Source organism: Ambystoma mexicanum, chromosome 2q (genome assembly GCF_040938575.1).
Source record: "Ambystoma mexicanum isolate Mex_15411 chromosome 2q, UKY_AmexF1_1, whole genome shotgun sequence".
In the NCBI taxonomy this organism is placed as follows: domain Eukaryota; kingdom Metazoa; phylum Chordata; class Amphibia; order Caudata; family Ambystomatidae; genus Ambystoma; species Ambystoma mexicanum.
This window is the reverse complement of record NC_090924.1, coordinates 1,115,898,623-1,115,915,926: the sequence shown is the minus strand read 5'-3', so window position 1 is coordinate 1,115,915,926 and position 17,304 is coordinate 1,115,898,623. Positions and strand designations below refer to the sequence as shown.

At 42.0% G+C, this 17,304-nt stretch overlaps 1 protein-coding gene across 1 annotated transcript in view; it reads left to right on the top strand.

Annotated features, from left to right (window-relative positions):
• The window catches only part of LOC138568836 (ATP-dependent translocase ABCB1-like), a 615,126-nt gene that overhangs the window by 402,336 nt on the left and 195,486 nt on the right, over window positions 1-17,304 (top strand). The window contains exons 14-15 of the mRNA XM_069646608.1: window positions 12,533-12,616; window positions 12,708-12,911. Of these exons, the coding sequence (XP_069502709.1) occupies window positions 12,533-12,616; window positions 12,708-12,911 (288 nt within the window). The remainder of the gene's footprint in view (window positions 1-12,532; window positions 12,617-12,707; window positions 12,912-17,304) is intronic.

Sequence of the window (17,304 nt, the reverse complement as noted above, 5' to 3'; positions counted from 1 at the left end):
TTCTCTCTCCCCACATCTACTCTCACTAGGGACCCCTCCAACTTGTGACCACTGAATCTGCCACTTCATATTGCTGTCCCCCCTGTAGCTTTGCCACTTTGTCCAGAATCTTCAGCAAGTATGGCACGTTTGTAATAGGCCGGTAGTTACTCTGTACATTCTGGTCAAGAGTAGGTTTCTTAATAAGGGGTGATATCCAGGTTTTTTTTTATACTGATAGGGGCACCACTCTCTTTAAAAGAAAAGTTTATACATTTAGTAAGGAGAGGGGCAAGTTAGTTACTGCATTCTTTAATTATTGAGGCAGGACAGACATCCCCTTTACAGCTTGTTGGTTTAAGGTGGCTGAGTACCTTTTGCTCAGAGATGGGCTGGAAATCAAATTTAACAGTGTGTACATTGGGGCAAACTGATGGCAGGGTCACATTGACTTTGGTACTAGAGTTGATCTTTTTTTCTAGATTTTTCTGTATATTCTCTATTTTATTTCTCATGGCTTGTTGGAGGGATGTGCACCAGCTGGCATCCTTTAACACCTGCACTGGAACTAGGCAAGGGTCTTCCAGCTCCTTAAGAATCCTAAATAGTTCACCTGAGCTTGAGGTTGCTCCTGAGATTCTATTGTCGTAATAGGTTCCTTTTGCACTCGACTCAGCCTTTTTGTATGTTTTTGATGTATTAGCAAAAATGGTTTTGTCTTCTGCTAAATTCGTTTTTTCCATTGTTTCAATGCCTTGAGTTTAGCTGCGCATAGCAGTTGGATTTCAGGAGAGAGACATTTTTTGTTTGGCCTGTCTTTAGATAGCTGTGTTTTCAATGGAGCCAGGTCACTGATGGCCCTTTTGAGAGTATTGCCATTGGCCTTGCCCAGCTCTTCAGCAAAATTCAGAGAGTCTAAATTCTTGATAGGGGCCGCTATAAAGGGGGCCATGGTGTCCAGTGTCAGTTTACACAATTTCCTGCATGTTACCCAGCTCTTTTGGAGTTTAGTTCTCATACGGCTTGGAAGAGACATGTTCCAGTCTAGTATATAATGATAAGACCAAAGACAGCGGTTGCACCTCAGATTGAAAATTAGAAGGTTTTGGGTAAGAAACTAATCCAGGATTCTTCCCTTAATATTGGTAGGTGTCTTAGCATGTTGCGTGAAACCCAGATCACAAATTGTTTTAGTGACTAATGTAGTTTGCGAATCTGTTATGTCATAATAGCCCAGATTGAAATCACCCAAGATCAATATTTTTGATTTAGGTTTAAGGCTCACAGTGATTAGGTCATTGAGATTAAGTAAGAAGTCTGGCATGTTCTGAGGTGGTCTGAAAATTAGAAAGATGTTTACTGTCTCATTTGCGTTCAGATATTGCTTGGCCATTAGTTGTTTGCAGTCTGCTAAGCGGATAGTGTTAATTTTTCTGATTTGAAATGAGTTGTGGTACAGTAGGGCTACCCCACTGATTTTTATCAGCTGTACATACCGGGCTAAGTGTGTTAGCAAGTCAAGGCTTAGCACTTTCAGCTGGCTACTCCTCTGCGTGGGGGAACGTTGGGGTTCTACTCTATGGGGGTTACCTGGTCTTGGAAGGTTGGGCTCCTCTTCTTTGGCATTCCTCGATATGTGTTTGGTCTCATTATGGCCATGATGCCTGCCTATATCCTTCTGCAAACACAGGGGGAAAGGGTTTCCCACCGAACGCCACGGCACAAACCGATGAAAACCGGCCTTGCCAATGCACCAGAGCTGATGTGACGCAGATGAAAATGAGTTGCTGCTAAGCAGCTTGGGAAATGTAGTTTTTAAAAACTACTGAAATTGCGCAATTGGCTGAAAATAGCTTTGAGTGCAACAAACGAATTTAGCTGAGTACAACAATCAAAATGCATCATTCCAATCTAGCTGGGCTCACTGATGCAGTTATGGAGCTCTGGTAACAGAAACAATGGTGTGAGAAAATAAATTCACCCACTTATGCACGCAGTTTTTAACTAAAGCATACACCTTGCACACAGTAACCGAAAAGTATATGCACCAGTATCAAGTGATACTTCCCTATGAGTATACCCTACACCCTACACTACTCGACAATCTTCCTAATCATCCTACTTCCCCAATTGAATTACTATTCTCCAATCTCACCCCCACAAATACTTCTCCAGACTCTATCCTTTCATGGCTCTTCCTTGCCCTCACACTATCTCTTCTTTCCAATCCACTTACATCTTTGCCCAGTGCTTATCATCTACAATTGAACAAATGTGAGACTCTCTCATTACCTTCCTATCCCCCTCCAGCTGTCAACTTCAATGTGCCCCATTGCACTATTGTTGCTCTAACTTGCAATAGGACTGATATGGTCATGAAATTAAAAACAGCACCACCCATCCTTGTGAGAATACAAGAGTATGCATAACAAATGGGAAGCTGTGAATGTGCATGCAATGGTCCGGAAAAGAAACAGTGCTGCGGAGGGTCACTGTTCCACACAGTGAACATTCCTCTATCCTGTGTGTCTCCGTTGCTAGGGGACAGATGTCTGAGACAACACAACCCTAAATATATGAAAGAAAAGACTTGTGGAGCATTGTCAGTATTCTTCCTCTTCCTGACCTGTTGGAAAAGTGCAATCACACTCCAATGGCCTGCAGTTGCTCTCTCACTTGAGAGCAAAGTTCAATCAATGAACGAGGTGACAGATGTCGCACACCTTGTGTGCTCATTCGAGAAAGAGGTCTTCCCTCACACAGCCTCTTTTCCCAAAAATGTGCTGTTCGCTACAGACCCCTGATAATTGCTTGAAGGACATGAAGTTACCAGTAGGGTGTGAGATAGTAGCTGCATAGGCGCAGTGAGCCTAAAAAAGAGGCCAGCAGGTAGACGGTGGTGAAGACTGCCAGGATAACCAGCACTCAGATTGCATCACTCCCCTGGTGTGGATGCTAGAGAAGTGGGGCAAGTGGAGCAGGAACAGTGTCGGCGAACCCCCCAGCTTCCATTCTTACCTGGTGTCTTATCTTTTGTAGCCTTACCAAGTAGGTCCAGCAGAGCAACTCACAATAAGGCACAGTCTTGATCTCAGCAGTAGCAATGGATTGTTCCTTAAGCAAATAACGTGCTGCTGGATTAATTGTGTTTCAAAAACAGACAGATACAACTGATTCCTCATTGCAGGCATTTAGAAGAAGATGCGTTTTCCCAATGTGTCGCGCTCGGAAACACTTGTGTAGGAGTGCGATAGAAATAAAATATCAATCAATCAATCAAATAAAAAATATCAATCAATGAGAAAAAATGGATTCTTTCTCACAAAAATACAACGATGAGTTGGGGTAAAATTGCCTATTCAACCCTCACACTTCTAAAAACCAAAACACAACATAATTGTAAAGATAAACAGGGACTGTTAAGATATATGCCCCCTTTGCCTTTTTTGGTAACGTGGGCCGAGGCAAGGCTATACTTAAGAGACTTGTGAAGGTGAACACTTAATAATCCAAAAACAGAATCACAGACCAAAATCAATGGAATGTTCAATCAAGGTTCTATAAAAAATAAAAACACTTTCATCTAAAAAGACACCATCTGTACATAGAGCAGAAAAAAACTAATACATAAAAACCCACCCGAAAGGAAGAACAGAAAAGGTTCAACATACTGGATGAGGTAGCACTTTAAGCAAAGTTCCAGGGGGCGGTATAAAGGATATCTTGTATAAAACAGGAGCAATCTTGACCTAATCACTCTCTATGGTGCAAATGGACTGAAGTGGCAAGTCGAAGTCAACAGTACCTGTATTCAGTTTTGATGGGATGACACATTCAGACCCAGGTTCGAACATCAATGCGAGCTGATCAGGCTCACTTCAGGCATGTAGGCTCGTGGAGGCTCCGGCAGAAATCGGGCATCAAAGAGGGGTGGATGCAGTTGCTATGTAAGGTAAAATGGTGGCTCTTCAAAGATGCAAGTCCAGGCAGTCCTAGGAATGCTTTGCACTTGTCTAGGCCGAGTGGGGCTTTCGCTGTTGGGAGGGGTTGATTAGCGACACTCCAGCAGCTCAAGTTGGTGGCCGTTTGTCAAAGTGGTAATATTGGGTGCGTCAATGTGCAATCAATGAGGCAACAGTGCACGGGCTAGCTCGGCTGAGCTGTGGTTGTAATCCCCAGTTAGATTTGGCCAGTGACTCTCCAGTGATTCAGTTCAGGGCCCGGCATGAAGCTGTTGCTTTGGACCTACCAGGTCATGAGATTTGGCTGCGGCACGATGCTGTGTCAAACTGGTCAAAAGTGCAAGCAAATGTTCAATTGGTGGAGGAGCACAGAAACCAGCGCCAGCGACTTCCCTCTTGTGCCAGGTGCAGTAAACACGGAGTAACCAGTTCACTGCAATGAACAGGGAGCTTCGAATGGTCTGGCCTTCCAGTTGCTGTGAGGCCCTTTCAGTTGGACTTGAGGATAGGATGATTCCTGTTCAGGGTCTGCTCTCCCAGCTTAAGAGATCCCACTGCAGACTGGTAGGTACTGATCCACAGCAGAGGTTACTCCCAATGTGCCCTGTGAGTGGTAGGGGGCAGATATTACTTCTGCTTCGAATGATCCTTCACCTCAAGCTGAGTGGAGTACAACCCTCCCAAACAAAGTCCTGTAAGATCTCCAGAACAAATATATGGCCCTAAAGAATCTGAGAGGGAAAAAAAACGAATCTGCTGGAGGGGTGGAAGGCCCCTTCTTTTATTGGCAAAGGTCCTCAGGTGATTGGGCTAAAGCTAGCTTGCCTTAGGGGTCCAATCCCTGCTCTTGAATGGAGTGGACTTTGCCCTTCTAATTTCATGCCTAAAGTGCTTTACTCCTGATGAATTGGAGGGGACAGGTAAGAAAGAGAGACAGAAAGTCAAAATCAAGATGGTGGAAGTATCCTTCCCTTGACCAGTGCCCTCCTGCCTATCATGATCACACCCCTTCCCTTCTCAATGAGAACAAAGGCATTTAGACATGCAGCACCCTGGTGTGAAGCTACTCCTTCTGAATGGGTGTGCTCCCTTGATGCCCGGGCCCAGAACAGTTGCCTGCTGTGTGGCTGTCTTGGGTCTTAGAGTATTACCTGCTCTCACAAAAAGATCAAAAAGGGGGCCCAGCCCTGCAGGTTCCTGTCCTATCATTTGGTGGACTCACGCAGCTGACCAGAATACACATCACCTTCCACAGCGGAGCTGACTAACAGGAGCTGACACATATGCTATATCAATTGTTATGTGGCTGTTGTGATAATAAGTATCACTGTGCACTATTCCTAAAGACAGGCAAGGCTTTTATTTAGAGTTTACCTTGCCACCATCTTGGGCAATCTATGATCATCATAGTTTTTTTTACAGATTGGCATATCTTAAATGATGCCGCTGGCCTCTGGGATCTGGCTGTCTCTGCCGCTTTGAAATGGGAAACATGTGACATTTGAGCCTGCTCTGTGACACGAGTAATGCAAGCACTGTGGATCTGGGTACTGATTCGGCAGAGCATAAAATTACTATGCGTTTGGCATGGAGTCAATGGAAAAATGGAATTCGGTTGGCCAATTACCCCTTTTGGAGATAGAAATAGCCTGATCATTCTATTTGCTAATACACATCAAACAAGCGATTTTTTTGTACCGTTGCCAGGTAGCAATTTCTTACACCCAATCCTCACAGATGGATGGTTAATTCATCCACTGTACATCGTCTCATGTTCCTCACAACCTAGAGGATTATTTGTCTTTTGTTTGAGCCCCATGACTTTGAAAGTGCACCTCATCTCCATTTTGAAATAGGGTGGACTTTCCCTTTTCCCCTGCAAATAAAGCAGTGCCCCTTTTGATGTGGGGTGGTTGTCCCCAGTTTCTCATACAGAGCAATGTGAGTTTACTCACCTGTCCCTGAAGCTTCCTGAGGGTTCTCCCTGCAGCACCAGAGAAACTTCCCTAACATTGCTAGGTGGACTCACTAACTATGATTGGGGTGCCATCTACCCTGTTCCTCTTCTCCTGGTGGCCAACTCACTGTGTTTTGGGTGGACTGTTCTGTTGACCCTTGTGAGAAAGCAGCTCTGCAACATTAACTAAAACCTGACCACACATTATTTAATGCTGTAGTCGATAACTGCTTTGCAAAACTGATATTACGTTATCGATGGTCATTGATGGTGTGTATCATTAGGGAATAGTGTGTCTCATTGGCTGCCACCTTACACAGCTCAGGTAGCACTCCTGGCTTATTTTCAAGGTCATCACAATAATGTAGGGATCCGAGTGTGTACAAATAACTCAGAGCCTCAGGCTCTTCTTCAAGTGTGATTTCTTATAGATGTCATATTAGTAGTTGACATGTAAATCAGGTTGCAAGTTGAGGATAACTAATAAAATGCACAGAAAGAATACACCAAGCACACTTAATGCTTCTAGACGGTAAATGAACACTAACCCAAGTAGCACTCTTGACATACCATTCAGCTCCCTTCAGGCCTGTCAAACATTCCAGATGCACCTATTGACATGATGGAATCATTCTTCTATTACCCAGAGTAAATCATACACTATACAAGACAAAAGACACACAAATATGAAAGGATATAGCATTGATAGAGAATTAACACTAATTAATTAATTATACACACATAACTGACTGAAGTACTAGATTGAAAAGAGCAGCTCTTAGAAAATAACAATATAACTCAAGTTCATGAAGAAAACAGACTTTTAGATAAAGAGGGGCTCCAGAGGCCTCACAATAAATATAAACAAGCACAAACTATCCAAGATGTCTACTTATTGAAAGAGCCGTAATAGGTCATTGATGTGAGGGATGAAGTGAATCAGGATGGCGCTTACAAATATATTCTTCTACCTAGAACATTCAAGCAATATATTCAAAACACATTAAGTTATTGGCAGAGGGATTTTTCCTCTCTGATGTAGTTCCATAGTGGTGATTCTACCATGGAGTAAATGTGGTAAACTGAATGAGAAAATCAAATTCTGAATACTTGGTCCTTGCACCCAATCTGAAATTCAAAAAAGTGTATTGTTGATGGGCTGCTGAGAAATTTCCCTTCTACTAAAAATTCCTTCCCGCTGACAATTGTATGAAATATCCACACATATCTGCCTTCAATAATTCCAAGGACAATCAAGAATCAGCTCTCCATGTTTATGTTGTTGGTCGCTGTTTCCCATTTTAGGCTGCACTTTCTTTTAAAAGATGCTGTGCATACAGCCAGATCATATCCTCTCTAGTAGTTTCTCAAATGTTCTTTTTATTAACTCTGCCGTCTATTTTGCAAGATGTTCTTCCCCCTGTCCTCTCACTGTGAATTCTTCTACCCCTTACATCACCTTTTGTCCAGTAGATCCCCTTTCCATTTAAAATGCCTACAGTATCATTCTTGAAATTCCTAATGTATTCTGACAGAAACATAAATGTGAACAATCAACCAGGTTTGCCTCTGCCCCTTCTGTCAACCTACATGCCTCAGGTTTGTATAGCTGCCATCTCTCTCCCACTCAGTAATCATTCCTCTTCTTCATATGGCATTTTCTATTTGCTGCATGCTGCCTTATGAAGAAAAATACCTTTCTTTCATCTTGTCTGTGTGCTTTTCTCCCTCGTTCCATTCAACTGCAACTGCCTTCATTTTCTTCTTTGACTTTTTCCCTCATTCAGAAATGTCTACCTTCACTGTACTGTTCTCTCTTGACGGGAGACCGAGCAAGTTTAATGCAGTGTTTAACTCCTCTCATTCTTATGCCATATTTCTGACTTCCTTTATAACAGATTTGTTTCTTATCTCAGCCATATCACTCCAGTACAAAAAAAAATCTCAAATGGTTACCACTCAAAACTAAAATAGAGCTCAAAATACTAGACATTTTCCCCAAGACCACCCACTCTTCCAGCCACTTGTGCCTCTATGTATTCCTTATGCTTGTCATCCTGTATAGATACTTTGTGTGATCAAATAAGACTAAACTGAAAACTCTCACATGTTGGTGCAAACAACTGAGGAAAATCATTTTCTTCCCGCCACCATATGGAACATACTACCAGACTAGGTCTCTCAGGAACCCAAATTCAACACCTTCAAAAAACTATCCAAATACTGGTACTAGCCAACCTACCTTAAATCACAAACCTAACATACCAAGTGATTCAAACTTTAAATAACTATCACTTCACCCAAAATACTATGCTCTCTCCTTTATCAGCAAACCAGAATATCCTTCAGTCCATCACCCTTTTATAACAATAGCACCTACCTGATATGCACTTTTAGAGCCTATATCATGTTGACTGCTTCAATAAATGACACTTACTTTCATTCCAACTTTACCCTCCCTTCATCACTACTCTCCTGCCCAGCCACTCCTCTCACTGTCTCCTTAGTAATTTGGGAACATATTCTCTAGTCGCTTGAAAGGATTTACTTACTAACCCTAATTAAATGTAAATGGTTTGTAGATACTTTTACTTCCTGACTGCAACTCGATGATGCTGGCGCCTTGAAGCACTCATGCGATCTGGCACCGGTATGAAACAAATAAAATAAAATATAACAACAAGTCTCTGCTCTTACTGATATCATCCTATTTCAGTAATTTGATGTTGTCCCTACACATTCTTGAATGGATTGTTAATTGCCAGTATACCACTTATCTTTGAATTCATTATGTGTTCTTTTACTCTCATCCGTTTTCCCCAACACTTTCTCTGGAAACGACTCTTCTGTTTATGCATTACCACCCTGCCCAAAGCAAAATATTGAGAAACAATCTGCAAGATCTATTGTATCATTCTTGAACTCTCTATAGATTTTGGAACAGTGAAATATTGCGTGAATGGATTACAACTTTTGGATTTACAGGGTTTTTCCTGATCTGATATACTCCTGCTTCTCTGATTATGTCTCTTGGTGTGCTGTAATAATAACATATACCGAGCTGAGTATATAGACAATGTAACAAAAAATAGGGTAGGAAACATAACATTAAGAAACAACAAGTAGGTGTACCCCTTTGGAAAATAAATATATCTAAAGTAGTAAGACAGATACTAGGGTGTGAGCTGTCCTATCTAGCCGCACTGTAAGCATCCATACAACTCGAAGAAGGATGCGTACATAAAGAGTACCAATTTCAAGGACCACATAAATGAAAAGTATAAAAAGGAAAATAGGGGGAATCAGAAAATGCTGTTTCAAGAATGGTGGTACTGATGTCATATAAAATGTGACTTTATTTTCAACAATGACATGTGTTGTTATAATACACAAGGAAAAAAAAGGTAAATTAAGTGGAAAACTTGAAACAAAGTGACAAAACAATCTAAACCAATGTGAGTCAATATAAAACATGTGCAAAGTAGTAACCTATGATTAAAATAAAGAATCTACCTAATTGGCTTCCTAGCATGAGTCATCAGATATCACGGGCAGGAAAGGTAGGGAAATGAAAAGAAGAAGAAGACTGAGGTAGAAAAAGTAATCATTTCATATAAGACATTGCTTTCGTGGTCCTGCTAATGTTGAGTTCCAAATTCCTTCTAAATGTGAAAACACAACGTGATTCTGTTCAGGTGGACACTATTTTCGCTGTCCTAAACATAAATTTGCATGAAATTTTCAATCAAGATGATGCATTTAAACATACATTTGCGTGAGATTTCAATCGAAAACAAAGGGGATTTTCTTTTTATAGGTTCAAAAGGTATATTTGCACTCATCGCTATCACCCTCACCCCCTGGGATATGTACCAGTGGGGGTAAAGTTTTTTAAGCGTCTGTTGTCTGCCAAAATGAGGGATGTGTTTATTTATTTTATTTATTTCATTTGTAAAGTGCATAAAAGAGGCATTGAGGTGCTGTTGCCGTTACAAATCAGGAAGCATACACGCCATACAGATAGCAACTTACAAGCATAGCAGGTAACAAGACAGGATCCAGCAAAAAACAAAGGGGCAATAGAGAAGAAAAGTAACAATCATGTAGATGATAAGAATGCTGAGTATATTAACAGTACAAGGGTGAGAGTGGTATGTTATGAGAAAAGGTGTGTTTTGAGAGCCCTGCGAAAGATCCAATAGGATTTCTTGGCCATCCAGGATTGGGACACATCCAGTTGTGTTGGTGGAGCTAGTGGCTCCTGAGCATGTAGTCCCCGTTGAGTCACATTTCAGTGGTACTTAAGCTGTGTGTGCTGTCTTCGTCGGGGCTTAAGTTGAATGACCCTTTAGGGAACATTTATAGATATATCGAGTTATGACAGTGTGGATAGTGCTGGGAATGCTCAGCACAACAATCTATGTGACCTCTAAAGGCTGGTGGGTCACTTACTCTCCCATTGCGCAACCCATTCCTTGGGATCACTAAGGAGAGAGGAGTTGCAGATTGTAGTTTAGCCTCAGTGTGGTGGTGAGGGGGATTCTCCCTAAAAGGGCCAGTTGGGGGCTGGTCCTGGCTTCTGTGGGTCTGTGTAAGTAAGGATTTGATCGGTCTTGTAGTTTTCATTCCTACAGTGGCAGAGAAAAGAAAAGAAAGGAACAAAGTCAGGTGTATGACTCAACCCAGTACTTCCATGGTGTAAGGCACTCAATGTCAATGTGTGATGCTGCCCGAAGGACCAGACACCCAAAAGCGTGTACTGCTCTGTAATTAGGTGGGGCATGAAGGATCAGTGGGTCTGCGTCCCAGGATTGGGTTGTAAATACCTCCATAGTTGAAATTGCAGTGCAGTGATTAAGCCGGTTATGTACCGCCGAAATGTGACCTCATTGGGGACTACACGATCAGGAGCCACCAGCTCCACACACACAACTGGATGTGTCCCCGTCGGCACATGACAGACCCTTAAAAAACGTTACCCCCCCATGGCACATATCGCAAGGGGTCAGGGAGATAGCATTGAGTGCAAATAGACCATTGGAACTCACTAAAAAGAAACCCCCTCGGCTATCGATGGAAATCTCACACAAATGTTTGTTTAAATGTATCATCTTGATTGAAAATTTCACGCAAATGTATGTTTAGGACAGCATAAATAGTGTCCACCTGATCAGAATCACGTTTTGTTTTCACATTTAGAAGGAATTAGGAACTCAACATTAGCAGAACCACAGAAGCAATGTCTTATATGAAATGATAACTTTTTATAACTCAGTCTTTCCTTTTCTTTTTCGTTTCCCACCTTTCCTGCCTGTGATATCTGATGACCCATGCTAGGAAGCCGGTGAGGTAGATACTTTATTTTAATCATAGGTTACTACATTGCTCATGTTTTTATATTGACTCACATTGGTTTGGATTGTTTTGCCACTTTGTTCCAAGCTTTCGACTTGATTTACCTTGTTTTTCCTTGTGTATTGTAACAACACATGCCATTGTTGAAAATAAAGTCACATTGTATATGACATCAGTGTCACCAATCTTTGAAACAGCATTTTGTGATTCTCCTTATTTTCCTTTTTTCCTTTTAATTTATTTGGTCCTTGAAACTGGTAGACTTTATGTACCCATCCACTTTGAATCACATGGACGCTTACAGTGCGGGTAGCTAGGACAGCTCACACCCTAGTATTTGTTTTACCACGGGGGATTGGGAAACCTCCATTTCTTGTTTACCTAATAAACATAACATGTCCATTAGTCTTGTACTATATGCTAGATTTGAAATTAAGGTTTTTGTGCACAGGTTAAAGACAAAAGATGAGAAATGCAATATGTAAAGGATAGAAGTGTTTATTCCCCATGCTTTGACGTGATTATGTAAATATGGGTCTAGTAGTCAGAACAAATTTGGAATGCAATAATGTGTCTTCAACAGGTTCAAGGCAAAGCATCTGTGTGAAATACATGAGGCAAAGTGAAGAACACGCCTGATTCATACGAGAGAACCACAATAATTAATGTGTACCCACACTTTGCAGAACAGTAATCGTAGGCCATACTTTTCAGGGAGAGCAAGCCAAATCACTGGAATTTCTGTTTGATGCAAGTTTCACTTAACAAGAATAATTTTGGTTGACTCGATATTGAAATATTTGCAAAGGCCTAATATGGTTACTAAATCCACTGTGAACAGTTGAGCTCTGAACGGACACTTTATTCACACCAGTGACAATATGTTCATGCATCTGCGGCATTTGAGATAGGCATTTCCAATCATGCCTATGTAATTGCACTTGTGTAAACGCTGTTTTCACATGCACCAAAAACATTCTGCACAGCTTTGTGATGAGATTTCGGATGAGCTTGCTCGGATTCAATAGCCCAAAATGACATTTCACAAATGCACTGATGTGGGGTAAGGAGGTAACAGGTAAATATTTAAAGGACACCTTTTTTAATTAAGTGTGGAAGTCTGATCGAAAAAAAAGCATTTCCAGAGTAGAGTTTATAGTTCATGCTTGTTTATACAGTCACAAATGCATGAACGTCTTCACTCTTCTTATTGTATTTTATATGGTAACACATTTCTCAAATATACTATCTCATGAAATGCAATATACTGATTTTGTAGGAGATTGGATGGTTTGATGATCACAGAAATGCAGTTGGAGTTCTGATTACACGTCTTGCCACAGATGCCTCCCAGGCCAAAGGGGTATGAATACATACGAATCGTACATATGATTTCCAAAAAGAAATCTGATGAATGCATTTGATTAATACACGTAAACTATATTTTTTTGCAGGCTACTGGAAGCCGTTTGAATATATTTACTCTGGCCTGCTGCACCCTTCTGACAGCCATTATCATTTCATTTGTGTATTGTTGGCAACTGACTCTAATGATCTTGGCCTGTATACCATTCCTGATTGGTTGCTATGCTATCAAAGGAAAAGCGATGGCTGGCCATGCTGCAAAAGACCAAGATGCCCTGGAAGAAGCTGGAAGAGTAAGTACCTTTTTGTTATTATTGCAATGTTCTTAACATATTTCCATTGAAATATTCAATGTGCATTATTAGGCTGGACACAATACATTCAGAACGGCTCAACAGGAATGTATATATTGCAGTATTTTAGAGTGGTGTGGAAGAAACATTTGAAAACATTGCATGCCCCTCTATTGTGAAAGAAAAAGGCCAAATAACCGGCTGTTTCTCTGCTGGACTGTCCTTGTGGGTAGGGCCAGACCGATATTGAAATGTATATTTCTCCTTTGGCAAGGCACTTTTGAGCTAAAATGTGATTGAAGACCGTCCTCAGTGGACACTACCACATGGAGCAGTCAGAGGAGGAAGTCTTATATTTTTGAGAAAATGTTGAAATGTGTGTAGTTATACCTTAAATTAGTATTAGTACATTTAATCCAAATGTACACTAGTTTCTCTGTATGCCTATAAAGATACTGCATCTCAGCTGCACATACCAAACTCATAACACCTGGCAAGGCAGAAACACGTTCCTTGAGTTACTTTTGTTCAGTGGACTATTGGCTTGCATTTGGGTGGTAGGTTGTTATTGTGGTGGAAACCAGACGAATATATAAACTATTTCTTACTGTTTAAACCAGGGCTCATCTGATGCAGGGGAGGTAGCAAGTGGTGCATTGGAGATTATTGATTGTCCAACCAAGATGGAGGCCACATGGCTCATAAACAATGGAGGTTATGCACAGCCTTATGTATGCAGAGGGTGAGAAGTCATCCAATACAAGCTGCACTTTTCCCCTTCCCCTCCCCCCTGCACTTGTGAAATCTCATTGTCACCGGGCCTACTGGGATTGCTGTCTGTCTTCCCTCTGTTTCCCCTCCCTTGCCTCTTCGCGCCTTGAAACACTTGCGTATAGGTGCGTTATAAATGGCATATCATATGATACTATCCTAGACCTGGTCAAAGAGTGGGAAGTTGACCTCACCTCACCCACCAGGTTCTCCCAACCACTGAGACCCTTGCAAAAGGTGCTCACTGTTCTGCATTTTTTGGCTACTGGCTCATTCCAGCCGGCCATCGCCATAGTCAGCGGCATCTCCCAGGCCACACAGTCGCACTGCTTACGCCAGGTGTTGGCTATCATATCTGCACATCCTTCTGTCCGCGGGAATATCTATATGTCTAGAACACTGGCAGAAAGGCAAGCAGTGGCCCAGGATTTTTATGGGGTGGCGCACTTCCCAAAAGTGCTAGGTGCCATTGATTGAACACATGTTGGTCTACATCCACCTCGAGCAACAGAGCACATCTACCGCAACCGGAAACATTGGCACTCCATCAATCTTCAGGTTGTGTGTAATGCCAAGAACATCATTACTGAAGGGTTTGCCAACTATCCTGGCAGCACCCATGATAGTTACATCTTCAGGATGTCCCTGCTACACCGGGCCCTGGAAGCTGGGAAGCATGGCAACACATGGCTCGTTGGTGAGTATGAATGGACATGCACATGCATTCATGTTGCACACAGAGCAATGCATACTGTCAACAAATGACAATCACAACCATTCTCACCTCTACAGGGGACAGTGCCTACCCTCTGAGCGCATACATGATGATGCCCATACGCAACCTTAACACACGTGCCCAGGTAAGGTACAACACTGCCCATATTGCAACTTGGGGCATGGTGGAGTACACATTCAGAGTGCTCAAGTCACGTTTCTGCTCCCTTGACCTCTCTGGTGGTGTGTTGCTATATGCACCACCAGTAGTCTGCAGGATCATTGGGACAGCATATGTCCTGCACAATGTTGCAACACAGTGTGGCGTCCTGGTCGACATGGTGATGGCACCCAATCAACACCCACAGATACACTGCTTGCGTATGGCTGGGCAAAATGCACATGGAGAGGCTGCACATACCCAGCTTGTGCAATCTTATTTCACATAAAAGCGTTCCCCTGTGGAGTGCACACAATCCCGCCAAATCCCAGGTGCCATTCAGTGATGACAATGGGCCAATCCACTGTGCCCACAAAACCACCCTGAAAAAGTGCCATTCGAAGTGCACATTTGTGTTCCTCCCTTAGAACTAAAAAGACATTTCTTTTAGTGTTCCCAAAAGAAACACATTGATACCACTCCCGCCATGCCAACCATTTAATTAAATCAACTCTTTGGTTATTGATACTGTCCACTATCCCCACTGTAGTGGTCCCCTAGTGCTCTGGTGGATCTGACTAACTAACATACCTGTAAAATTTGTAAGCATCGATGAATCCTGAAACATCATGTCTGAGCTGCAAGCCATACATGTCCTCAACAATTTACGTGGACACAAAATACAAAAATGTCCCACAATGTGCATGATGCACACAAACAAGTCCCTATTTTGTGGTGTAGAAAAGCAGTGCAGCATTGACACACAAGTTACTCAACATGTCAACATGACCACAAACCTCATCCACAAAATAAATATTAACAAGAGTCAATAGACAATTTTGACAAAGAGTGCGTCCCTCCCGAATTACCACATGCAGCAACAAAAGTAGCCATTCCATAACGATCAAGATAAATGCAAATCTTACCTGTCCCCTTGGCATGCACTCGCTATTCAAATTCATCACAGGAAATAGCCCTCATTCCCAGATGGAAGGATCTGCAGACAATGAACAAAATGAAACTGAGTGCTGATAACACATCCCTGCACCCACAAATTCAAGAGCCACGGGCACCCCTCAGTGACATACAACACATGCAAACAGCAACTCACTAGACAAACATCAGCATGTGTCCCAGAACACATGCAGCAAAACCTGCACACTGCATGCAAATCAAACACACAAAACACACACTGACAAACAACAACATCCCCCACACTGCCTGTCCCCCTCAATGACATGCAGCAAATGTGCATGTCACATATCTTCATTCACTAGCCGATGGCACATACACAACACACGCATCTGTCAACATGCTGCATGAACTTGAGTAGACAGCACATATCACACCACCAAAAATACTAATCATTCAGAACAACACCCTGAGAGCAGCACTAAATATCTCCAAAAATGTAAATATCTCAGATGGTAGACGCCCTGCCCATTGGCTACCCATCATCAACCACATCAAATTTAAGACTCTCTCCATCAAATCTAAGGGTTGTATACTAATTGACTTTTTCACAATTGACCTCGGGAGAATTGACATCGGGAGAATTGACCTAATTTAGAAGGTCAATTAGGATATATTTGCCCACCCTCTCCATCACACACAAGTCCATCGCTAAGACAGCCCCGAAATACCTCACCAACAAAATTACCAAACACCACTCAGAGAAACCTACCTGAGCCATCATCTCCCACCTCCTGACCACACCTAAACTCAAACGAGCTAAAGCAGGCGGACACAGCTTCCCAGGCCTGGCGTCCACTCAATGGAATGCCTTACCCATCTCACTCAGATATGAACATTATCTATAGCCCTTCTGCAAAACATTTGAAAACCTGGCTCTTTGCACAAGACCTGTAGCTTCACTCAATCAAGCTGTGTCATCTCGGTCATTGTTATATTGAATTATGCCTACTCATCCATATCATGCAATATGCCAGCTGACAGTTTCACATTATGTACTGTAACAAGCACCCACATACCTCTGGGTTAGGCGTGCTCTACAAGTGGAAATAAATCAAATAAAACTAATAAAATAAATATGCAGATAAATGAGTACACACAAACGCATGGCCAACACTTGAAGACTAACAATGACATGACAAGGCATGCCATCACCTGCGTAGTATTGTGAAAGTGCACTCAACACAGTCATTGGAGCACATTTATCAATTCATCTATTTATGGTCACTTGTTAGGCACATATACAATTATCAAAACTGTTTCAAAATGCCTATAGGGCAGCAACGTGGGGACAGGGGAAGTTAGACAATGAATTACAATCAAGATAAATAATTGAATTAATAGTATAAACAAATCATGAGAATACCTGGGAGGGGAGACAAACATCCCATGCTTTGTGAGTGTTCAGAATGTGCAAGTGTAGAGGGGAGGAGGGTAAGTAAAAAGCTGCTGAGGTTCACAAGGGGAAGTGCATGGGGTGAAGGGCTAAGAAAAGAAATGAAAAACATAAGTCCAACCTCTCATGGTGTGACTGAACCTGAACAAGTGCAGTATATAGACAGTGGCTTGGATGAAAGATGTGGGTGGTCAGAACCCTGAGGAATCTAAGGGCCCTGCACATCACTCATGCTACTGTATGATTAGCAGGGAACAGAGCAGGAGAAAGCAGAGGAGAAATGAAAAAGATGATGCCTATGTAGTTGTTTTAAAACTCCATATCCAAAGAACACAAAAGTAAAACACATTGAAAATGAAAAGTTCAAAGTCCCAAAATAT